The sequence below is a fragment of the Rhinolophus ferrumequinum genome, chromosome 17 (assembly GCF_004115265.2).
Source record: "Rhinolophus ferrumequinum isolate MPI-CBG mRhiFer1 chromosome 17, mRhiFer1_v1.p, whole genome shotgun sequence".
NCBI classification, from domain to species: Eukaryota; Metazoa; Chordata; class Mammalia; order Chiroptera; family Rhinolophidae; genus Rhinolophus; species Rhinolophus ferrumequinum.
The window spans coordinates 50,179,044-50,205,367 of record NC_046300.1 but is presented as its reverse complement, the minus strand read 5'-3'; the positions used below and the strand labels follow the sequence as shown (position 1 = coordinate 50,205,367).

At 44.3% G+C, this 26,324-nt stretch overlaps 1 protein-coding gene across 1 annotated transcript in view; it reads right to left on the bottom strand.

The window, feature by feature from the left end:
- Window positions 1–26,324, bottom strand: part of CACNA2D3 (calcium voltage-gated channel auxiliary subunit alpha2delta 3) — an 841,437-nt gene that overhangs the window by 48,926 nt on the left and 766,187 nt on the right. Inside the window, 4 exon segments of the mRNA XM_033132710.1 lie at window positions 5,523–5,578; window positions 7,073–7,125; window positions 9,748–9,823; window positions 23,751–23,821. Of these exon segments, the coding sequence (XP_032988601.1) occupies window positions 5,523–5,578; window positions 7,073–7,125; window positions 9,748–9,823; window positions 23,751–23,821 (256 nt within the window).

The window sequence follows — 26,324 nt, the reverse complement described above, 5'->3', positions numbered from 1 at the left end:
GGTACCGTTTTAACTCTTAGGCATTTAAAATTCACTATCTGACATAGGTCACGGAGCTCAATGAGGCTGATTCTTTCCTTTTCCAGAAAGGAAAACTGGGGTTCAGAAAGCAGACGTAGCCTGCCTTGAGTCCCACAGAGAGAGACTACTCACCTCAATCATAACTGACTTAAACAGCAAAACCATCACAGCCACCACCATCCCAACCAACACTCACTATGCGCTTACTATGTGCCAGACAGCACGCGAGGCCCTTTGATGGATAGAATCTTTGCCATCACATAGTGAGCAAGGCCCTGCTGCTATCATGTTTCACAGATGAAGAAACTGAAGCTCAGAAAAATGAAGATGCTTGCCCAAAGTCACACTGCTGTTAAGTGGTGGGGCCCGGATACATACCCAGGTGGTGACATCCTGGAGCCTATGCTCTTTGTCATCACACTGTTTTCCCTTCCGCCCCAGTTACACTGGGTGCAAAGCTGAAGCCACCGTGACCTATCACTCACTCACTCACAATGAAGCACCCACACAATTGAATATCTTTAATTTTCCCTTAGCAACAAATGTCCCTGATGAGAATAACTGACTTGGGTTCACAGTAATTATGTGCAGACAATGGGGAATGAATAGAGTTGCCATTTGAAAAGCTTTCCTCTTCTTTTGTCTCTGTGAATGCACCCCCATTCATAACCGGGTGCCAGCAAGCTCCATTCTCTTTGTGCAACTTCGCCAAAATGATACCTTTGTGATAATCAAGCAGAAATGGGCTTCCACAGTCCCCTTCATTAAGGAAATGAAGCAGATAAACAGTGTAATTATGGATTCCATTTTTAGCTAAACAAAGATGTATGTCTCAGCTCAGGGTCTGTATCTCGTGAGGGAATGGTAAATTTAGAATGAAGAAACCTGGCAAGTCAATATAGTTACGGTGCTTGAAACTTTTCTCTCCTCACACTGGGTTTAAGATTTACGTTTACATTTAACAAAGACATTCAGGTGACAGCAGCCCCACAGATGAGTTTATTCACTCTCATTTGATTCACTTTCTTCATCTATTAAAGGGAAAAAGTCATAGCTGTGCCTAGCAGAGGGCTTTAGGCCTGAATGTGACATTCTCGGGCAACAGCCTGCCCAACGTGGGGGCTCCCAGAAGGCTAGTTGCCTCTCTCCCCACTGTCTCGTTGAGGTGGCGGGTCTTGGTTTAGGTCTGAGCCCATTATCTATCTGTCTGACTTAGGAGCTTCACAGAAAGGTTCAGTGACAAATCCTAGCAGTCCCCACCTGTCAGATATGTTGAAGGAATCTGAAGGTAATCTGGTGCCAGCACTCTGGAAATGGAAAAGCACTATATGTTGACACACTGCATATCAATGATATAATTATTTGACAAAGTTTTTCTATAGTCTGTGGGGAAAAGGTCTCACGATGTGGCAATGGCATGAGACAACTTGGATTTTTTCAAGAATCTTTTTACAAAGCTTTCAAAAACAGAAACAGAGAACTGAGGCATCACATTATTCCTCGAAGCTAAAATTTTGTCCACTGTTGGTCTGGTGGACAGGGAAGAGGGAGAGAGGGGATGTGAAATTTCAGAATGGGGAACTTCGCAAGTTTCTGTAACCATCAATGAGTGCAGAGACCATAACCTCCTTCCTTATTCGTCATCGCCTACCCCATACTCCTTGGTTGACACCAGGGTTTCTCAACAGTGGCTCTACAGTAGTGCCCCCATACCCATGGTTTTGCTTTCTGTGGTTTCAGTCATCCGCAGTCAATCATGGTCCAAAAATACTAAATAGAAAATTCCAGAAATAAGCAATTCGTAAGTTTCAAATGGTAGGTAGTATGATGAAATCTCATGCCCTCCGATTTCACCTTGCCTGAGACAGGAATCATCCCTTTGTCTGGTGTACCTATGCTGTAAACACTACCTGCCTGTTAGTCATTTAGTGGCCATCTCGGTTTTCAGAGAGAGAGAGACCACAGTCACACATATTTTATTACAGTATGTTGTAATAATTGTACGTTTTATTATTCATTATTGTTGTTAATTTCTCAATGTGCATAAATTATAAATTTAGGTATGTATGTATAGGAAAAAATATAATATATGTAAATGTGGTTTGGAACTATCCACGGTTTCAGGCATTCACTGGTGTCTTGGACCATATTCATGGCAGATAACAGGCGACTACACTATTGACATTTTTTTTTTCTATTGATTTTCTGAGTCTGATAATTCCTTGTTGTCAGGGCTGTGTGTCGTAGGATGTTTAGCAGTATCCCTAACTAGATGTTAGGAGTGCCTCCCTCCCCAGGTGTAACTCACAAAAATGTCTCCATATGTTGCAACGACCAGTGGAAGGCAAAACCACCCCCAGGTTGAAAGCTACTGGTTTAGGCAAAGGTCACAGGTACTCAACAGAGACTTAAAAACTAGCTGTCACATCTAAAGGACCAGAACAAGGGTGTGGGCAGGTGCCTGTGTTGGCAGATCACGGGGAAGGTGAGCGGGCCCAGGTGAGAATGTGGGAAGTGGGAACGAAGACTGGCATGAAGAAGGAGGGCATCCTCAGACTCACCGTCACAGCCCTTCGGCCAGGGAGGGGCAGGCTCACTGGTGTGAAGAGGAATGCCCAAAAGTAAAGCACTGAAGACAACCAGCCTGCTGCCCTCAGCACTGAGCACACTCCTAACAGCCAAGTGCCTTCCGGAAAATACGGCCACCACCCAAACACAAGCACCACCCACCAGGTGTAGAGTCCTTGAGCTGCATATGTCTTGCCCAGGACTTTGCATGCACTGTGGAATTCATTTCCCACCACTGCATTATGTTATAAGCTGACCAGCGAGGAAGGCAAAGCCCAGAGAGACCACATGATTTGCCCAGAACATCACAACTAGCAAGAGGCTGCCTGACCCCAAAGATATAGCTCATTTCTAGGTGAAACAGCCACTCTAGCCTCCCAGAGCTCAACGTACAATGCAGAAGGTGGAGTGGCTTGTCCCCCGGCATGCTGCAGAGAGAGCAGCCATTTAACCAACTTGCAATACATTCTCTTAGCCTCTATTAACCTTCTTTCTTCCTTTTATCTCTTTGAATCTCATTTATCTTTTCTTAAACCCCTAATAGGAAAATTGTAGAAAAGCTGGTCAAAAGAAAATTAAAAAAAAACAAACAAACAAAAACCCACAAGTACCCGTTTAGTAGGTTCCTTCTCATCTCTTTTTCAAATCATGTGCAATTTTAAACAACAGCAGGTTCATGCCACAGGTAAAATTTTCTTTGGGGTGCATGATAGTCTTTGCTTCCTAATTTACATGTTGGTCTCTGCTCGCTGACTTCCCATTGGCTATCCTGACTGCTGATACTATTTAATTCTACACACTCCTCCCCCAACATTGAATGCTTTTGGAGGGTACGTCCAGTTTTGTATATTGTTTTTTCTTGTTGTATTACTTCATTTCATGAGCACTTTTGATCTTGATAAAAAGTCTTCAGAAACAGAATCTTTTAAAAAGTTTTCTATGCCCTTCTATGGATGGGCTGTCATTTATTTTTAAATGTCCATGTTGTGCATCATTTAAAGGTTTGCCAGTATCTGCGATCCTTAAGTCTCAGGTGACGGTCACCCTGTCACAGAATCCCTGTTCCCATCTCAGTTAATTTCCTTAAGCTCTATTTCTAAAAGTGGGATTGTGGGCATTCACTGTCACTCAAAGGTGCTACCAACCCAAGAGGAAGAGGCAAGGGTCAGCCCCTGCCTGGAGGGTCACCAGGATAGTGTGTGCGTGTGGATGAAAGCAGAGCATCTGGTTCCTGCCCCATGGGGCTGCCAGCCTCCCAGGATCGAGCCGACCTCAGACACACGTGGATCACTTTCATTGTTATCAGAGGCTGCTCCATGCTGGTGTACGCATGCGTAGAACTCTCTGCATGTGTTACTCCATCTCATATTCCAACTAACAAGAAATGAATGAGTTCCTGCAGTTAGGCAAAATGGGTCTAGTTGTAAGTTGCACAGCTATGATGCCAGTGACGCTAACGATCACGCCTGGCAAAAGAAAGCTGTGTTAGGGCATTTAGTAAGCAAAGGTGGCTCACCCGCTATGCACTGAAGAGCAGGTCGGTGTGACGGGATAACACTGGTGAAGACACAGCTCCTGCCACCAAGAAATTCTAGCTCGGTGTGAATCAAACAAACGGAGTCAATAATGCTGAGGAATAATGGCTGGGAAATGGGTGAGTTGACTGGGACAGAAGCAAGACAGATACGTTGCTAATGCTTCCTGGGAGAACTGAGGGAATTCTCAGTGACTGGGGTCTTAAGGGAAGAGAGAGCAATGTCCTGCTGAAATACAGAGGGTGACCAAAACATGTATCCACATTTGAAGAAAGGAGAAAACTGTATTAAAATTGTAATACTAATATATATATACCGATAACAAAAGATGAATCCAAGTTATATGTAGACATTTTTGGGGGGCACCCCCAGTATATCCAGCACCTGGGAGAATGCTGATATATTACTAAACTACCTCTTTTTAAATGGCGGATAATTAAAAATCATCATCGTGGGAGCGGTCTGCTTGTGCCTGACATCCCGGGTACAAAAAAAAAAAAAAGAAAGAAAAAAATCAACATGAAAAAATGCACAAAGGAAAGAAAAAGCAGAGTGTATCTGAGAAACAGCAAGTGACTTAACAGGCGGGGGTGCCAGCTGGGAGACAAGCCTCATTAAAGAGCATTATTTGTAGGGCATGGGGACTCGAATATTCATCACGATTGAGGTCAATGCTGTCATCACCACTATCATGAATTAATTACAGCCACCACTTTCTGAGAGCTTACTGTATTCCAGTCACTGTGCTCAGCATGGAACACAATTTATCTCATTACACACACACACAAATGATGGGAGATAAATATTATTTATTATTTTGCTCTTTGGCTTCCTGTGGGGAAACTGAGCCTCGTCCAGATCAACTAACTTGCCACAGACCAATCTTGGAGCCAGGATTCAAATTCGTACCGATCTAACCCCACATGTCATGCTTCGAAGCTTCTACTCATTACTTGCTCAACTCATTGAAGATTTTTGTGCAGGAAAAGTAATATGATCAGATTTATGTTTTGTGAGAGTGATTGTCAAAAAGAAACAAAAACAACAGCACAGTTATCTCTTCCTTCAGGCTGAAAACAGCAGAGTGTCTGTCTCCCTTAGAGTTTGGCAGTGCCCGCAAGCTTTTTGGAGACTTCACCTGTGCAATGTATGACTGGAAAGCCTTAGTTAAGGAAACAGGTCAAAGTGTATATTCAACACGGGCTGAATGAAGCCTGGGGAATTTTTGTCAGACTGGATGGTGCTGCACCTAGCACAAAGAATGCCTTTTGAGACAGAGCTAAAAAATCATCACTTTGTCCTGGGTAGTTTTATACGAGCACATCCCTGATGAAAAGTAGCTAGTGAACCCAGGGTTTATTGCTCTGAGCTTAGAAACAGAAATCCGTTGCTGCTTACCTTTAGCTGTCATATCTGAGTGCCACCAGCTGCAGAGGTTAAATTCCACTAGGAACCTGAACAGGTGATGGAAAAGCCCAAAGTTACTTGTTCATCCACACCCTGAATAGAACAGTGACATCTTGTTATTCAGCAACGCTCACTTCGTTTGAAAGAATAACATCAGAATCTGGAGATATTAACACAGTTGGTCCCGGTATCATTGAATTTTCACCGGGCTTTATCTTATGTGTGATAGAGTATTTTATCACCAATGCCAACCAAATCCTGAAATCAGGTTTACCTGATAGACTCAAGGACACTGCTGAGAAATATTCCGCTTTATAGGCAAAAATAGTTTCTAGTTAGAGTCTGAATCCATAGTAAAAGGTCAACTTCTAAAGGGCTTCCTCTGCCTTGGTTCAGAAATACAAATAGACTATTCTTTACTAGACTATGATCTGCAATAATAAAGGATGCTTTCACACCTTATACTGCAATGCAAACTTGTTTAGCCGTGTGTGATGGTGTGTGTATGTGGTGGCAGGGGGGCAGATGGGACAAACTTCTCTTTATAAAGTTATGCCACAATGCAAATTTAAAAAATTAAACTTTCTCGATTGCTCACTAAGAATGCAAAAATAATATAAACCATCCTCCAAATAAATGGAGTCATACCAACATTCAGCCATTTTCTTTTTTCCAGGGACATGGCTATCTATAGCAACTAACTCTCAATGAAAATCCCACTATTACCTGTTACTGTATTTTTTTGTTTCTTATGTATATGCAGAACTTAACTCCCCACTTGAATTTATAACCTTGCTAAATGTTAAAGCAATAGAAAGGCAATGTTCATCAATGTCTGTCCGTCAAACACTTTCTCCCTTAAACCCACAGAATTGGAACCTTAATGGGGAAAATAAGAAGAAGAGAATTTGGTGCAGCTTGAATGACCTGGTTTCTATGCCTGTCCATTTCTCCCTTTTGTGTGACATAGTGTTTCTGTAATGTGTCATCTGGAAGTCAAGCCTTTCATCTTTGTGCCATTTCAAGTCTGACCTAAGTCACAGACGCATCCAGCTCCCTCCGAACAGGACCGAAAGTTGACAGGGTAAACAATTAAATCACACCTGAGAAAAGCCCCCAGCCCTGGCCCATGACTACGCAATCCCCACTTCTATCCGTGGCAAGACATCCAAAGTAGCGCAGTGGACAGCCCTGGCAATTTGTTCTTTTGACCACAGGCCACCCAGGCTGCATTAAAAACAGCCAGACATCTATGTTAAATTTAACAGTAACCACAATACATAAATTTGGTTTGTGTATTGCAAGCTGTTAGTCTGCTAAACAATTACATAAGGGCAAAAGCAGTGACCATGAATAACTTAATAAAAGATAATTTTTTGGTCTCAGCATTCAATATGCTGAGATTTTCAATGAGGTTATCTCGGAGTATTATGACTCTAATGGTTATTGAAAGCATAAAGCAGAGACTCCCAATGCACTTAATCATACAAAAGAAAAGCGATAATATTTTCAAAAAAAAAAAATGTAGCAGTTGTACTTACAAGACAAATTCTGTCATTATCCATTTGACTGCAGCAAGGAAGGCATTATAAGGCTGAAAAGAAAAATTTAGTTTATTAAAAAAAGGATCAGACACAAAATGGAGTTTAACTTAAGGCTTTACATAAAGACAATGTTATTCTTTTAGAGAGATTGATATCATGTTAAAAAAAACAGTGAAGCTCTAGCTAAAAGATGAAAATGGCTGGATACTGTATCCCAAAACTAACATTTTAAAACTTTGAACTCCCCTGTAGTGAGATGTGATTTACAAGTAAAATAAACACGATCTAATACAGGGGTTATCTCTGGGAAGAAAAAGGAAGTTCACCAAAGGATGCTTAAACCTTTACCCTCTAGGGGCTAATATTTCACAGCCTAATGTTGAGGGGCTGGAATCATATAACTAATTTCAAATGGTAATTTACAAGGCTGCCCCTCAGAAAGGTGATTCCCTGTTCTCCATCACTGTGTGTCATTCATTGAAATAAGCAAGAATTGCATATACTTGATTTTAATGCCTTCCATGAATTATGTATGATGCAAGCTGCCTTTTCTCACACTTCCATATTTGGACTTGAAAAAATGATAACCATATAAACATGTGATTTTATCCTTGCAAAAAATCCCCTTCGCTCTATAAAAGAAGGCATTGACAGCCTAATCTTTATTTCAGAATATTTTAATTAAGAAAAGGAGTTGGATTGTTTACTCTGTGATATTTCCTATGTGGATAATTCAATTTCCTGGATTCTGGAAAATACCAAGTCTTCCCCTCAGTTAGTTCTTTGTACTTAGGTAGGCCAGATATGTAAGTGGTGGGCAGATTTGAGAGACAGGCAATGACATTGGCAAAGCCCAGGCTCCAGATGGCAGGTTCAGAAAAATCTCAGAACCTTTTCTGGTTGTGTTTAGGTACCAGAGGACTGAAATGCCTAATCCTGGTTTCTTAAGTGATGGCTGCTTAATTTTACCTTCTTAGCATTTTGATGATAAGGACTAGAACTAGGATTGGGGGAGGGGGGACATCCAATTCTCAATAAAACAAGAATCAATTTATACACCCCTAACTATTCTTGAAACATCCCTATTTCAAGCCAGAAAGTAAACTGAACGACAAATATCAACTGGAATTACTCTCAGTCCACCCAGATTTCAGACTGGATGTCTTGCTCTCATTTGACTGAGTGTATCACCATCATTTCCTGAATCACAGAGCCCTCCGGATTAGGGTCAGATAAAGACATGAACTATTAACTATTTCCTATAATCAAATGCAAGCTTGTAGGCCTGTGGTTTTGACATTTTGAATCGTAGGGCATGAAAAATAATCATCTTTCTTTCAAATGACCCAGATGGTCAGACCATGGGACAGTTTGTGTCTTTGTAACTGCTGGGAAGGGTAGTGACATTTCAGGGGTTCTTGGTAGTGTGAACCTGAGGGAGGAAAGAAGAATAAAGGGATTATGGAGGTGGGGAAGGGCAGGGGCTGGGGCAGCTCGCCCTGAGGCCAGAGGGAAGGGCACTCAAGCATTTCCTGCCAGACACTGGCTCAATGTATGGATAAACAAAGGGATTATGTAAATACAGGATTAAAAAATTTAAATGCACATTATCATTCAGAAGAATAAAGCCATTGAGCTTTTAAGCCTAAATGATGAAAACATATCTTGGGAACATTTTAAGTCTGGAAATATTCATGCTAAGGTTTGGAAAATTGAGTTTGGAAAGACAGGTTGATTTCCACTAAAAAACAGTGGTTTTCAAAATGTCCAATTCTTAGTTCCTAGTTGCTTTGTAAATATTTTCTAGCTCTGACTCATTTCTTGTTCCTTGAGTGTAGGAGAACTGTGCTAAATATTTGGTTTTTAAATAATCCCCTTGCAAGATTGTACATCCGCAAATGAGAAGGTGTGTGTATTTTACAACCAAAATGACTCTCAAGTTTTGTGTTTCAAACCAAATTTTAGGTTAATTTTTAGAATTTACAAAATAATAACATGTAAGGGTTATATTTATACACATTATGTCGGACTATATTGAAGTATCTATATCTATTTTTTTGTGTGTATGTATGTTTTCAAATTATTGGTGGTCAAACTTACATTGCTTACACATTGTAAATTCTATTTTTAAACTGGGAGTAAATGATAGTAGTTAATTTCCAGCAGTCTGAAAAGCCATTTTCTAATGCTACAATAGCTGTGTCGACCGATTCTCATCTGTGACACCAGCCATGGAAGCAGCTCCAGGGAAAATGATGTTGAAACTCACTCAGCAACAGCCTGATGAAGGTCGAGAATCTATGATCAAAATGTGGATTTCTTCATGGGCTAACAGCTCTATTACAAACCAAAAGGACGATTTCTGTGGGACCAAACCAAATTGTCTTTTATATAAGACTAAGAGAATCCACAAAACTTGCCCCTTTATCTGTCCATCAAAAGGGGGCTGCTGTATTCATCCATCAAAGACTTTAGATCTGTTCGTCATTCACATAATTGCTGAATTTGGGTTTAGACAGAAGTGACTTTTCTTAACCAGTCAAATCAGGAAATACTTTTAAACATTCATGGTTTTGAAAAAGATAACTGGATTGCCCCAGAGGAAAAGATATGCTCACACAGAGACAGATGGAAAGGTGCAGCCGGTTTCCGAGTGACTGCACTGTACTTACGTCAAGTAGCCCACGGGCACCATCGCTGCTCTCCTTGTTGGCTCTACACATGGCTTGATAGTCATAAAGGGTAATTCTGTAGGGAAGAACGGAAAGGAGCTTCACTAAAGGGGCAAACACAGGAACCAAATGATGCCGTGGACCAACCAGCAAGGTCAACAGTCACTAACACTACCATCCAGTGCAGCAGTGACAAACACAAATATATGCCGACCCAACGGGGATGGCAAAAAGGTAAAGGGGACCAAAGTTTTGCCACCCTCAAAATGTGCCTTTTGGGATATTGATTTGAAGCTGGTTATTAAGAAGCACAAGACTCAGAAAGAACCTTTGACCCCTCCCCCTTCCTGTCTAATGGAATTCAGATTGAAAGGCCTGCTTTAGGAGGGGCCTTTTAGCATATTTACCTTAGCCTATTTGAATTAAGCATAACAGATAGGAAGGATCCACCAAACATTTGTTCTACAGGGAAGACCCCCATTAGTCCTGGTCTACCTAGCAGGAATTTGTTTGCCAACTGTTCCCTCATTCTCCTCTCCCTACCTCCCTAGTGAACTACCTACTTCCCCCTGGAAGTCCTAGACCTCTGCCCCTTCTCCTGTCTGGAATGGCATGGAAACCTCAACTGCCCTATGCATTTCAGGTCAAGTTCTTAGGTCCTCCTGGATGCACATTCATAGAATAAACTTTGGACGTTTTCTCCTGTTAATCTGTCTCTGTTAATTTGATTATTAGCCTAGCTAGAAGAACTTAGAAGGTGGGAGGAAAGTTGTATTTTTTTCAGCCCCTACACCAGGAACATGGCCAAGTCCTGTCCTGGAGACACAGTCATGTTGCACTTGTGTAAACTCAGAAGAAGCTCAAAACGGTCCTGTCTTGATTAGCGAGATACTGAGTAGCCTTTCAGAGACAACAGACCAAAACCACAAGTCACGCAGCTGTGTAGGCACAGAGACGAGACCTTTGACCTCCAGCTGCACCGGGAACCAAAGTCTTCCCCACCCTTTCCCCAAGCAACCAAAGGACGGGGACATCACCGCAACATGAACAGCAGCACCCTTTGAGAAGCAGAGGGTCCGTTGTCCAGGAAGACCCTGTGCTACGGTAACAATTTTTTTTAGCATAAATGGCCAAGCTCCAAGTTCCTCCAATTAAAACTGGCCCTGCCAGCACTTCCACATACCTGTTTCCCCTGTACCTTTAAGAACCTGCTCCATCTCCTGCATCAGGCAGTTGGACTTCTGAGCTTTAGCTTCCCGTTCTCCTGGGGGAGCCATTCATAATAAAATAGCCAATCTTTCTCCACTGCAATACTCAGTGTTTAGTGTTTGGCTCTGCTAGCACCAGGTAGACAAACTCTTTCTGGTTTGTAACACTTGAAGAATAAACGAACAATGGTATTGGGGAGGAGAGGAGGAGAACCCCCCCCCCCCCAAAATTGATGAAATAATCATTTTGGTTTGACAGGAATGATTTGCATGAACCAGGATACTCTACAGCAGGGGTGTCCAAACTTTTTTCAATGGTTTTCACCAAGGGCCAGATGCGGTAAAATACACAAAGAGCCAGGCCACTCACTCGAGGTGAAGTACGTATTGCCTCACCTGGTTTATTTAAGTAAACTAAATATATTTTTGGAACCTGCTGCGGGCCAATAAAAAATGGATTGGCCCGCGGGCCGCAGTTTGGACACCCCTGCTCTAGAGGGACTATGCTGTTCTGAACTGGATTCTGGGGTCTGGCTGGAAGCCACCTCGGCCATGTCTCCAAGGTCACACAGAGCTGGGAAGGGCCATTTCAGATTAAGGAATGGCGGGATTCTGTCTCTCACAAGCACTAGGAGACATGCCTGGCCCAAGATCAGCCCAGCACTTTGGCAACTTGTTGGAAACCAGCTGGCTCATTGGTTCAATTCCCACTCCCAGTCCCACCACCACCATACTGAGTGTATTCTTACTTTTGAAAACAGTGCCGTTTATGAAACAAGAAAATGTGCATTTTTTTCTCCATTGGTGATAAGAGTATAGCTTTTCTCCCAATTGTGACGTTTATTCAGTTGCAGAGAAGTTCTACTTTATCATTGCTCCAGATATTTCAGTTTCCCATCAACCATTTTACAAAGTAGAGGAGAATGGCAGTTTCTGGGAGCAAGTTAACAGCTTTTAGATGGAGCAAACACCTTATTCCAAAGGCGACATCTGTTACATTCTTCCCCCCAGCTCCCCTTCCCACTGTCTGGGCACCCCAAAGGACAGACACTTAAAGTCCAGCCTGAGTTACATAACAGCTGCCAGATGACATGTCAACACTGCAATACTACATGAACTTCCACATGACTGGAAAGAATTCTCCCCGCAGGAATTCCTTTCTAGAACAATACAACGCTTAATGTGGAGCATACTTAATGCTGTGCTGGAAATGGACGACCAGCCAAGTATCTGGGTCGGGGAAGTCCCCGAACACCCTTCTCACAGAAATCACTGACAGAGTCCTGATAGTAACCCAGCCACAGAGTCACCTGCAGACCACAATTGGTGTCTGCCTGGCCCAAGCCCGCCAGTCTGCAAACACATCTATGGGATTTCCACGGGGGGCCCTGGAAAGGCTTTCCAGGATTTGGCAAGAATTATTGTTGGCTTCGTCCTTTTCCTACTGCCCGACTCTGTCTCTATAGCTGAAACTTGGGCCAGAGCCGGGGTGAGAGGCACACGGGTTGAGTGGAACATGCGTGTGCGTGGGGTCTTGTACATGTGGATACAGCCTGCCTTGGTTTCAAAGGTTGGTTCTGCCATTTATCCAGGGTGAACTCTTGAGCAGGCGGCTTTCCCTCTTCTGAGTCTCCCTTTTCTCACTTGTAAAGTGACTCACAGAGATGTTCTGAGGTTTAAATGATTAGGTATGTAAAAGTGTGCGGACATACTACGACAGAAAGCCTAATTTTGTTCTTTGTTAGAGTCTGGGCTCTTAAAGCTACACTGTTCCCAAAGGCTCAAATGACGAACGGCTGCATGACCTAATAGTTAGAAGGCCAGCTTTGAAGTCTGTGACTCCTGAGCATATATCCTTACTCATCAACTTATTACAATTTTTTTAACCTTCTTGGTACCTCAGTTCCCTTATCTGTAAAATGGTGAGAGTAATGGCTACCTTACAGGGGAATTGTGAGGATTAACTGAGATTACACATGTGTTGCATTTAGCACAGGGCACGAGACAGAGGAAGCATTCAACAGAAGGCGGAGCTGCAGCTGCTGTTGTAAGTTATTAGTACGGTTTTCATTGCCATTATTAATTAATGGGGGTGCTGTTCAATGTAATAGGAATTGACTCAGAGTTTACCCGGCTGGTTGGAGGATGGACAGGCCTCTTGGTTTTCTTCGCTCACTGACACATATGATGAACTGTAAAATTCACACATTACTGCAGTATACTCATAAGGCACCTTCAGAAGCTGTGCTGGGGTTATCAAGAGACGATGCAGGGAATTCTGTCCCTGGGCTTCTTAGCTGAGGACCATGATAACAACAACTGATGTCTATCGAACTCTATTCGGCAACCATGAGCAAGGTACTCTTCTAAACGTGTCCCTACAAGATAGTTCTAATCATCCCCATCTTACAGAGAGGCAAGGCAAGTCTCAGCCAGTCTAAACAAGGTACCCAACTCCACATACCTAACAAGTGGCAGAACCAGAATGAGAAGGGGGCCAAGCTGTTTCTGCCTCACTGTATCTTCTGCTCAGCCGCAGTCTGACAGATAGAATTCAGCCCTGTGCCTCATCCTAGAGTCCGGGTAGAATGTCCCAGGAAAGGTTGCCCAAGATAAGGTCTCAGAACCAATGTCCAGAATCAACTTGCAACCCAAGCTGAGGGGCCAGGCTGGACCAGCTGGCTGGGCTAGTGAGAGCCTCTTGCCATCTGACAGTCAGATGGCAGGAAGCTCAGGATTCTCCTGGGATCACTTTCAAAGGCTGTAGTTTACATGTTGGGGCCAAACTCAATTGCTCTGCGGCAGCCTCCAGGCCAGGGTTCCTGCCTTTCATTTTACCTGGAAGCTCTCCTGATACCATGGTTGCTACGGAGGTTACAAAACAAGTCTGCCCTGTCTTCTCCACACTTAGACAGCTTTAACTAGATGTTGCAGAAAGAGAGACTTCCAGATTATTCCCCTTTTTGAAGAGCTTTTGTTACTGTTTTAAACAACTCCATTTTGTGGCTACCTGCATCCTGTTTGGCTGACTATAGTTAAAGAACATGATAATTGCCTGCTTTCATTCGGCTCTAAAATAAGCCCCGCGCATCGGGCGCAGCCCAGGATTGGTGCTGTGCTGCTGCCCTCAGCAGGGGGAGTTCCTTCTTATACAGATAATACGCCTTCATCCCCATGACATCACCACCGGGCAGCTTCAACCCCTGGACCTTATCATCAGCATCTCTGTGCTCCCTAGACAGGTCTCTTTGAAACTTTGACAGAAGGCAGATATGGTCTCTGAAGAAGCAGCTCAAAGCGGTACATACAAAGCCTGGACAACCCTACACGCTCCTGGACCTGGCAGAGCCTGAGACGACAGGCCCATCGCATCAGGGCTTGTTGAAAGCCATTTTGCTGATTCTGTTCTTTTCCAACTCAACAAAAATCACAACCCACAAAAACATTTCTTCTAAGAATTAGAAGGTTGAATTTCAAAGGCATGAGCTCAGCTTCTTTAGGCTTGTTAGTAACTATGGCAACCAGCATTTATCAAACATCTACTCTGTGCCTGTGAGGCCAGGTACCTTACCTGTAATAACTCAGTGAGTTAAGTCACTTTGGCTAAACAGTATGCCTAAAAACCAAACCTGACACCGCTTAATGATCAAAAATATAGCCCTAAAAGCCGGACAGGGAGGCATCTGACATAGAGGCCCATTGTGGGACACATTTAAGCCATTTTAAATCTACAGTTATGAAAAGCAAAGTGACTCATGAGGGTAGCATGTAAAAATATGTATTCTTTGTTGATCTGTAAAATGTGTTGTCTGGGGCAGCTTTCAACTTGCAAGTGATAGGCTACGGGGCAGGAACAGAGGGTATTCTCAACAGAGCAGCTGTGGCCATGGGAAGCCTGACTCATTTTTGACCTCTCAGAAAGCCGGGGAAGTGGAAAGCTCAGTCTTTTGATGTGAGTGCTAATAGAAGATCCAAAAGATACTCTGCCATCTCTCCTTTTTGCGTTGGTCGCCACAGCAACTTCTTACAGAAAATGCACTGCTCTGGAAGATGAGAGCAGTACATCGAACGCAGCAGAGATGTAAGTTTACACAACCCTGGCCTTGCTGCCTTTGAATGCACTGATAGGAAATCACTAGAACAAATCTAGTTTGAGCACCCATCATTAGCAGAGAATAAGCGTCATGTGGCTGCACTGGCCCGGAGCCCAGCACCCAGGATATTGGGGCCACTCAGGGTGCAGTGTGGCACCAGAGAGAGACAGGAGCTGTGAGAAAAGCCTCACTTATTCTATAGATGAAGCAGGTCTGTGAGCACCAAAAGCTTTTCATCGACAGGTGCTGATAATATTAAAAGAAAGAAAAAAGGTTTCAGATAGTAATCACATCGGCACCTCACCCAGGTAATAAAAGCAGTAACAGGAAGAAATAATCAGTTACTTTGTGCCAGCGGTGTAGGCATTACCTCTGATGCCAGGGGCATGGTTATATCTGAAGGCTCAGACAGTGAGCCTGCTCTAGGGTTCTTACAGCACTAAGTGAGGGGCTGGGATTTCAGTCTAGGTCCTGCCTTCTGTAAAGCTGTGCATTTCAATACTTCCAAAGCATGGATTCCCCCTGGATATCCTGCTCCTTCGGGGGCTCTTGGGGATAGGTCTCAGCAGAAGAATCTGGAAACTGGGATATAAGCTCACTCTCAAATGCTAAGGCCACTTGTGAGTATACAGTTGGGCATTTGTTTAAAATAGCAATTCTCACTCCTGCCTGCCCTTTAGAATCATAACCTGGGGGACTTCAAAAATTGTACATACATGTTGATGCCTGGACATCATTCCTCCCCCCAAGATTTCATTGGTCAGGGGAGCAGGTATCAGTTATTATTATTATTTTTTAATAGTTCTGATATCCAGCCAGGGTTGAGAGCCATGAATTTCAGAAGGTGATGCGCTCCACTTGCCAATTATATCTTGTGTGTTTTTGTTTTCTCCCCTCTCAAGTTGACTGTAAGTGCCTTACGGAGAGGAACCGAGACTCAAACAAACCAGTACATCGTCCCAGGGCTGAGGACCAGTCCGGACACGTGTAGGAGTGTGTTATGGGCGGAAGTGTGTCCCTGCCAATGCCCATGTTGAAGCTCTTACCCCCAGTACCTCAGAAGGTGACTGTATTTGGAGGTGGGGCCTTTAAAGAGGGGATTACGTTAAAACGAGGCCCATAGGGTGGGCTCCAATCCAATATGACTGGAATCCTTGCAAAAAGAGAAAATGTGGACAGAAAGGCCATCTGCAGGTCAAAGACAGGGGCCTCAGGAGAAACCAAATGCTGGATTTCTGGAAGGCACCTGGATGCTGGACTTCTAGACTCCAGAACTGTGAGAAAATAAATTTCTACTTAAGCCACTCGGTCTGCGGTACTTTGTTACGGCAGCGCCAGCAGACTAAGACAGAGCGCTCGCTCCACTCACCAGCCAGGTGGGTGCCATCTACAAACCTCAAGGATGAACAGAGTTTCTAACTTCCCTGGAGGGCAGCAGCGATTTGCTATGAGTGCTCCAGCGCTGAGAAGAGAAAGTCCTCTGCTAGAACACGGCGCTGGAGAGCCTAAGAAGCTTCCAACATCAGAATCACCTGTGTCCCGTCTCTGAGCAGAGCATTGCTCTCCCAGCCACGTCAGCTTCAATTTTGGGTCAAAGGAGAACATGGATGCCCGGGGGCACACCTAGCTGGCCGCTTCTTTGCCCACTCACCTGCCCCTTCCACCAATGTTAGCTGTACTCGTTCAACTGAAGGGGAAAATGGAATCAGGATTAAGCCCCCATAGAAAAGATTAAATTTCTCTTGCTTCTTTGTTTGAGTAAGAAGTAGAAGGAAACGGCTGAATTCCACTTAAGCAATGAGTCGATGCAAAACCCATTTGAGGCCAACAATGTGCGTGCTCGGGGAGCTTCTTTGCACTCTGCCAACGTCATGAAGCCACGTGTACATTTCACAGCCACTGCACCACGGCAATGCCTGGGCTGCCCTTAGCACAGTGTGGGGCCCGTAACCGAGGCTCACGGCTTCCGTACCTAGGAGGCTGGTGTTGCTGTTGTCACCGAGTCCAACCCAACAGGTGTTCCTGCTTTCATTGTCTAGGGGCAGGCATCATGGTCAGCCCAGTTAGATGGTGGCTCTGACCATCTGTGTCCAGGATTACTCGGGACAGATGGGATGTGGGGAGACCTAGGAGGTGTGAACACAGCCTTATCCTTGGAAGATTTTCAGAGAGGATATCACAGGAAGCCAGGTGCACTGTGGAAAGGACTTGTGTGGTCTGAAGCAAATGGGGGAACACTGGATGTGGCAGAGACTATCAGAGTTTCCCAATATCCATTCTCTTCTTCTGCCAAGCGGGACCCTGGCTTCTCAATATGCATGCTTCCCAGGTTCCTTTGTAGCTATGTGAGGCCATGTGATTAAGCAGAAGTATTGCATGGGAGTAAATCCTTTCATAAATAAAGCTTTAATTAATTAATAAAATACACTTATTACAAAATGTTAATAAAGAATTGTAATTGGCCTTTTGGGCCTCCCTGAAACCTCCTTCTGCCAACATTGATTGCAGATGCGAGGGCTGGATCTCAGGAGCTATATTGGACCATGAAGTAACCTTGAATTTAATAGCCAACTTGGAGGAAGGTAGATAAAAACAGACATGATCATACATCCAAAAAGATGTGGCCATGCATTCCTTCATGTAAAAGAGAAAAAAGACGCTTATATTCTTTAACCCCTTGTTATTTTGTGATCTCCTATTATTTCTAGTAGGACCAGCTAGTAGTTGATACGTTGGACTCCACATTTGATTGAGAAACTTTCTTTCACTATCTCTTGAAGCAAAACAAGCATGGATGTAAACAAACATCTCTGCAGAAAAGGCTTTAATTGGTGCCAACTCTGGGAAAAGATGAGTGGTGATTAACAGACCATGGTGTGGAAGCGAGAATCCACGACACATGAGTTCAAACTTCATCTTCCTCACTCACTGCTGTGGTGAACTTGGACAAGTTACAAAAATGCTTGGAGCCTCTACTTCCAGTTCCACTTTTGTCAACTGGAAAGAGTGACAGTGGTTTCTTCCTGGAGCTGTACGGGGACTAATTAAGGTAAAGTACGTGAACCGCTTGGAATACTGGCTTGCCTGTAGTTAGTATTCAGTAAAGCAGGCATGCTGTAATTATGAGGAAGATGCTTTTGTTGTAATCGGGCATCCTCAGGCAGCACTTTTAGAATTTTAAAGAGCGGTCCATTGGAATCTCCACGTCTCTGCACTCCAGAAAGTTTGGCCCAGAAACCCAGTTGTCCGAGCCAATCTGTCTTCTTGTTCCCTTCAACGCCACCTTTGACAAAGCATACTTCTGTGGACATGGTCCGGTCAACAGGAAGCCAAGAAGCCATTACATTCATTACATGAGTTGTTGAGTATTAGACATCAGTGGGGCAGTCGGCATTAAAGGAGAGCAGACATCCAAACATAACAGACCTCTCTTTTAACACTCTCTAGACTGCAAGGCCGGGGCATTCACTGAAATGTAATGTGATTACCCAGGACAGGGAAAGCTCCCAGTCACCCACCGTCGTGCCAGGGCAGTTCCATCATATAGAAACAAGGGTAGACAGGGTCCAACTCTTGATTTCTACCTGATGTGTCACCTTTTTTTCAGAAAGGCAATTAAAATAGCAGAAGGAGCCACCACAGGCAATTCCACACAAGTCAACTATGCTAATAAATGTATGTGTATGGGCCGAGGTGAGGGAGACATTCCCCAGGGCCCGAGGGAAAATACGAATGGTCTTGGAGAGGTGAGAGCTCAGGCATGTTGCACCAATGACAAAACAAAGGATACAGAACCAAACAGAAAAGGGGCACGGCCAAGAGAGATAGGAACTATCAGTAGCTCCCAAAACCAAAACAAATTATTAGCAAGCGGTCCGTTTCTCTGTAAGCCAAAGGCCAGGTGTGCCCAATTGGTCTTTCCTTCCTCAAGCTTAATTAGATACACAAAGAACAAGGGAAGACCCCTTGGCAGAAACCACAAGAATGTTTGCTAAAAGCATGCGTTATTCCATTTAGCCCTCACTTGCAGGTCGATGAATACTTTTTTCATTTCTACTTTGCTGCAGAGAAAATGGAAATTTAGTGAGTTACAGTTGCCAAAGTTCATTCAGGCAGCTCCGAAGTGGGCAGCATCTCGACAGGTATCCAGGTACTTTCAACTTCGTATTTCTTGACGTTGGCTATAATGAGAATCACGTGGATGTTTTGAAAAAGCATCAATGCCTGGGCTTCACCCCCGAAAGAATTGAATGTGAATCTCTTGGGGCGCATAGGTGTCTGAAAATCTTCCCAGGAGATACTAACAGACGCCAGGCCCATAGGCCCACCCCCAAGGTTGTGCTGTGGAGGTAACTGCTATGCAGTAACCACATGTTGGGGGACATTAGTAGTGACTAAAAAAAAAAAAAATGTAAAAAAAAGATCTCAGACTTTTGGAGCTCTGATCCAAGAACTAATCTTATGTCCTTTTTGCAATAGCTTTGTAATTTGCAAAGCATTTTCACATCTTGTTTTAGTTGATTCTCACAAAATGCCCCTGAGCTCTGCATTTTGGTGATGAAGAAACTAAAGCTCGAACCCAAAAGCATCTATCTGTCCAAGGCCGCACGGTGGTGATTCTGGTGCTCAGCCTGAATCTTCTTATTTCAAGGCCAATGTGTCAGAGGCCCTCTCAGGGACCTACCGTACCTAAATACTCGCCTATGACTGGCTATATATAATTTTTCACTTCTCCCTGCATATTCGACATTGAAATTGCATCACTGGAGGCAGAGAAAAGGGGGAAATAAATGAATCCAATAAAAATAGTTTTAAATGAGATTTTCTCTCGCTAGTTGTAAGAAGGGCAAAGTCACTGCTAATGACAGCAAAGGGTGTCACTCACAGCGTGTGAATTTTGGGAGATGTGACAGTAAGGCTCCTTCTATACATGAACATGGGTGAAAAGAAAAAACAGCTAAAATCAAAAACCCTACATGAGTCACAACTCAGGGAGTCCACTTACTTTCCATGACAGGAATGAAGAAGCATTTGAAGCTCTCCGTTTGAAACCCAAAAAGCTGACCAGGCATTTGGTAACTTAGGAGAAAACACGTGAAGCCTGGGAATGTGACTTGGTTCAACGATTTATCAACTTCAGCTAAAAGCAATCGGGGTGATCTTATCACTCAGTGGCCTCCCATCCTGAAAGCTCTGCTTGCCCAGATAAGACATCGCTGAGGCGTCTTCCTTAGCTGCCCTTCACTTCTCAGACAGAACTGAAGGAACCTCCAGGGACTGCACAGTGCTATTGTACAGAGAACTAGGTCAAGGGCAGAAACCAGAAAATTCTCTCTGTGCTCAGACTGCAGGATGTTTGAACTCAGCTCTGTTGCATAGAGACTTAGGGCAAGTTCTGAACCTTTCCCAGCCTCATCATTGCCATCCATAAAATGGGTATACTCATACCCAGGCCTGGCTTCATGGGCACATGGCCTGTGTAATTGTACAGAAGCCTGCACTTAGAAGGGCCCCATGCTTGGTTTAACGCTCTGCTGCTGCTGTCTTGGAATTCTTGATACTATTTGAACAAGGGGCCCCCTATGTTCATTTTGCTCTGTCCTCTGCAGAATGTGCAGCTGGTCCTGTTTATATCTGTCTCACAGAGTTGTTGGAAAGGATTTCAAGAGGTCAGGTCTCAGGTGCCACCCAGGCCTGGTGTGTGGAAGGGGCTCTGGGTAGGTAGCCACAGTGATCGTTATTTTCCCACTGCTGAAGTGACCAGTGTGTTACTTGGCCCCTGGATGCTATGTCGTATGCAAGCTGGGTGGACAGAGTCAAGTCAGAGACTCAGCTAAAGTGACAAAGTGGGACCACTCTGTCTCTTAGATGGTTTGCACACGCTGCTGCAGAGCCTTCTCAAAGCTCCCTCAAGGTGGTGATGTGTTCACACCCGTCAGTGACTCTCCTTCCTTCTACATGGCCTTGCAGACGCAGAAGTGGATGTTCTTTCCCTCTGATGGCACTACTGAGTGGAATGGCCGTCAGGTCACCAGGAAACAATCCAGGAAAGAGTCTGCTACCACACAGACAAGCATCAGAGAGAGAGAGAGTGAGAGAGGCAGCAAATATACACCAGGAGAGGGAGAAAAGAGGAAGGTGGATCAAGGAACGCAATGTTCTCCTCTTTGAACTCTGTCTTTCTGGAGAAGATGATTTGTAGGGCTCTTGTACACGAAACTCATTTCTTTAGGGCTGGGTGTAAGCAGATCAAGTAAAAAGACCTTTGTGCTACTTGGGCATTGATCAAGATGCTGAGATGAAATGTCTTCTCAGTGAACCGTTCTCAAGCTTTACCTGGGCCCAGCCATGTCCCCAGAGCGACTCAGCCTCTGTGTGTCCTGTGTGACACGGCACAAGATTTCTGTCCCAGAGCGTTGTCAGTTACTTCTGGCTGCATCCTGTCAGTGCTTCTTCAGGACAGATCTTCTCTTCATGAAAAGACTGTCAACCTAATGCTGTGAGTAAGCATGGCACGCTGGAAAGGACAAGGGCGTGCAGGTCTGATTTCAATGAGGACGGCAGGACCCCGCTAGGAGACCCCGTCATCAGGTGTCCTGGAAAGTCTGTTGTGAAATGTGTGAGTGCTGAAGAAGCCTGGTGCCAAGCCGAAAGCAAAGCCAAGGCTGAGCAAGGCTCTACAACAACAAAAGTCACAGCAGCAGCTAGCAATTATTGAGTCCTTAATATATGCCAGGCGCTGTGTAAGAACTTTATGCTTATTATTATCTCATTAACTCTGACAGCAATCCATGGAAGCAATTATCATCATCTTCCTTTGCCCTGTAAGGAAACCAAAGCTTGCAGAGGTAACTTAACTTATTCTAAGTCATGCAGCTAGGAAATGTCAGAGCTTGGATTTGAACCCAATCCATCGGACTCCAAAACCCAAACTCTCCTTGCTCTTCTTAGCCCCAGGAAGGGGCCCCTTCAAAGAGGCCCAGGAGGTGTGTCTATTAACTCCCACATGACAGCAGTTGTTGTTCAAATGGAGAAAAGTCCCCAGCTCTTCCCTCTTCTCAAATGTGTTAGCTACTCTCATAGTGAAAGAAAGTTCTAGATTCATGCCAACCATACTTTACCCACATTAAGGAGAAGACTAGGAATTTAAAATTCCACTACAACCTTTTTTTCCCCCTCCCAACAAACTATTAAAAGAAATATCCAAGAGGGAAAAGGGGGGAAAAAAAAGATTTTGTTCAAGAAGTTGAAAAATATGCTTTCAAATGAGAAACATGTGTGTGATTATTCCTCATCTTTTGTCTCCCCCCACTACCAAGTTGAAAACAAGCTAACATGATACAAATGTACACATCCACATAAAGATATGAAAAACCAGTGGTGCCCTGGATGGCAGACAATCCAGAAGCTACCCTGGAAAGCTTTAAGAAGTTCAAGAAAACTCCGTAGCAACCCAAGTCCAGCTCCAAGCAGAGTTTTCAAGCATGTGTACGACTCCTGGCAAAAAAAGTTAAAAACCGTACTTGAATTTTAAAAAGGGAATTGAGCAGGAGTGAACAATCTGCTACAGGGCAGGCCTGAAAGCACGTGTGTTAGAGATTGCAGGAGTGCTGGAGTTATGCCATTTTTTTTAAAAAAAAATATCATTTCTTGTTTTCCCTCCTTCTGGCACAAACAAGCTATGGAATCTCAAAAATTGGGTCATCATTTTTGAATTCCCTGCTTTCAGCACAGTGCTCAGTTGGTCTTGTTGACTGGCTTAAAAGTCTGATTTCCTGAGCTAACACTTCCTGGCCATTCAGCTGCAGGAGAATAATAAATGGGGAGACTGGCTTTCCCACTGGCAGCCAATGTACAATGGTTCTCACAGGCGAGCTGGGGTCCATCCTTGTATTTCCTGCTATTATGTATTTAACAGCATCCAATATGCCCATGAAAGCAACACTTCAAAGGCTGCCATTTCCTGGGAGGCCAAGAGAAGGGAGACAAGTTGACTCCCAGAAGACATCCCTGCCGTCCTCATCTCATGGGGTGATGGCTTTTCCCATAGGCAGTCGTGCTCTCAAGAGCATGGCTGGCCTTCCTGGGGAGGGACACTATAAGGAAAATGTCCTCCACAAGTTTTACTTAGGATCAGTGAGAGCTCTCAGGACCCAGCTGAGCAGTACACGCCACCAGTGGAATTTGGCACCATCTGGGTTTTCTTCTAGCAGCAGATGTAAACTTACCTCCATCTGGGAGCAGGTGTTGAGACCTTTCACTTGATTTTCTAAAATTATATCAACAAGTCTCTAAATATCACTTTCCATCCCCGAATCCCAGATTTCTAGCAAGCTTCCCTGGTTTGTCAATGTGAGACAAAATACACACTCCTTCTTTCTGACCAAGTGAAAACGTTTCCTCCTCTTTTGCACTCACTTGCTCAGACTGATATATAATAATTGTGTCCCAGTGCAGGCTCCGCTGTTGGCCTCCAATAAACTCTATGCTGGGTGAACAGGAAACTCATTGTGAGCTGTGTTTCTAAGACTCTTAACACTCATGCAAGAGGCATCAAATTTCAGCGAGATCTTCTGGAGCATGAACACAAGTACAAACCAGCCACGGGGTCAAGTCTGGGCTTGCTTTATTTGACCTTGGTTTGTTTTATTTTATTTAGGCAAACTTTCTCGGGGGGCGCAGGGGACCATAAAATCCTTACCTTTTAAAGGAGCCCATTGTTAACAATTTGTTCATCACAGCTCCTTCGACCTCACCAAAAAAGTCTCCAGTCTGCGAGGAAGAAAAGAAGACCCATGAGGAAGTGTAGATAAATAATGTGCCCAAATACCAGAGAAGAAAAAGAAAAACGGACATAGTCTGTCCTGGAGCTGACAGGAGCAAAGGCAGGTTTTCAGGACTACTGTTACATACTATAAGTGGAAAAGGTCTTAATAGTCATGGGATAACAGAGCAAACTAGGAAGCAGAGGTGGATGTCCCACAGTGCATGGCAGGGGTGGGAGGGAGGGGATTTGCATGTGTCACGTGCTGAGAGCTGGAATTAAAACACCACACACACACACACACACACACACACACACACCACTACCCTTGGACGGAGTAAGCATTAATCTGCACTCAGTCCCTCGTGATTAAAACTACTTCATACAGACAGAAACAGGCTGTGAAAGGGCTTCCTAAGTAGTAATAAAAAAGAATTGTTTATAATTCCTGGATGACCTGTTTAGGGAAATATAGCAGTCCTCTTCATCGGCCCTATAAATTTCTTACAGTTGAGAAAACGTCCTTTTTCAGGATCACTTTCTGAGGAACACTCCCGTTTTGTCCACAGGCAGTTACTATGACGACCAGGAGGAAGCCAGTCTGGCTGCTGGAGGAGACAGCGTGGCCAGTCAGGGTTCCAGTGGCCCACTCTGACTCTGGGGCTGTCCTCCAGGCCTGTGAGGACCAGCAGTCCCTCTTCATCACCAGGATGATGCTTTTGCTAGTCTAGTTCATGGTGCTGGCCGAGATTGGTAAACTGAATGGTGGAAAAAGGATGAACATCCTCGAGCTTTGCTCCAGGCTCCCAGAACCACTATGAGCAGCATCTCGTTGGGGAGGGTGTATGCGGTACGGGAGAACAGAGTGGGGGCAAAGCCTCCGTCTGCCAACACCCTGGAACGGGCCAGTGTAGACCAGTACAGAACCCCTCTCTCTACTGAGGCTGTTCTGAGGTTTTGTAGCTTATGTGTGGGTGGGTAGAAGAAAATTCTCTAAAAGCCTGAATTAACACATTCCATACCGAATCCCGATTCCATTACAAACGAGTGACCTCAACCACGCTCCTTGGAGTTTTAGGGCAGAAAGACCTACATGGACTTTGCCAAAAAGTCAAGAAATAGAGGTGGAAGTAGGAGGAAAGATGGCACTGACCCTATTTCACTCCAGGGGCACTAAAACCTCTGGGAAAGTCTGTGGGCATGTGCTTTCCCACCAAGAAGGACATTGGTATTTCATGTGTGTAAATATACCTGTGTCAGTGGAACTGGTTGTTAGATGAAGAAGAATTACCCTAACTGGGGTGCAGGAGATCAGACATCAAACAGGCCCAGGCAGAGCAGGCCGGCGGGTTCCCTGGGCAGCGCGCTAGGCGTATTCCACAGAGAGACAGCAGGGGACAGAGGCCACGTGCAGTGGCCATGGCTTCATCAGAGCCGCTGTTGCTGTGCTCCGTGTTGTTGGCTAGTCCAGCACTCACCACCGAACCACATGCGCCACGCCCTTTCTCCCCCAGGATCAGGTTCCTCTCTCTGCCTCTCACCGTTATGGCAGGAGGACTGAGTTCCTCCTCACAGGTGACTAATTTGAGTTCTTGCTCTATCAATGACTCTTCTTTTTTTTTTTTAAAAAAAAAAGCGGTAATGTTGGTTAACAACCTCATCTGTTTGAGGTGCACAACATTATAATCTAAATCTGCATATCCTATAGTGTGCTCGTCACTGAAAGGTCTAGGTTCCATCTGTCACCGTACATTGACTATCTCAGTGTTTTTCCTCCCAGCCAAACGGGCATATGACCATAGGCCTATGGACTTGCTACTGCCTCAGAGTCTGGCCTCGTTTCATGGGCTTATTCCCCATGTTCTACTAGTAACTCTCCAATGTCCACTGATGTTCAGTAGCTGAGGACATGGGGTGTCAGCAATTTGAGTCTCAAGCGTATGAGTTTTTTCACCCACCAAAGGCACACTTAAAAATCCCACAACAATCTTCTGGATAAGAGAGGAAACGAGCACAGTTCCACATGTTACCTGGGGCCAGTGCTTGTAAATGAAGGAGCATTAAGCTCTGACCCTCTGGAGCCACAGCAAGGACAATTAACTAATTTATGAAGCATCAATGGGCCTATTGTACTGCTGACCACTAAAGAATTTTAAATGGTTTAAATGGGACTGCGTTATAAAATGTTAGTATCCTCAAATACCAGAGTTAGGAGGAGGTTGACGTAGTCAGCCATCCTCCTTTTACAGAGCCTCCAGATGGCCCGGACAGGGTAAGTGAAGTACACAAGATCCCAACACCAGTTAAAAGGAAGCGAGCTCGGCCAGAAACCCTCTCCCTTCTCCTCTATACTAATACCACACTGTTAAGCACGCCTGTATTTTACCTTCTTTTAATATGCTACTTTAATTTATAATTGCCAAAAAAAAAAAAACGAAAAAAAAACACACACACAAAGGTTTAAAGGAGAAACCCATGTTTCTCTATTAAAATACTATTGATTTTAACTTA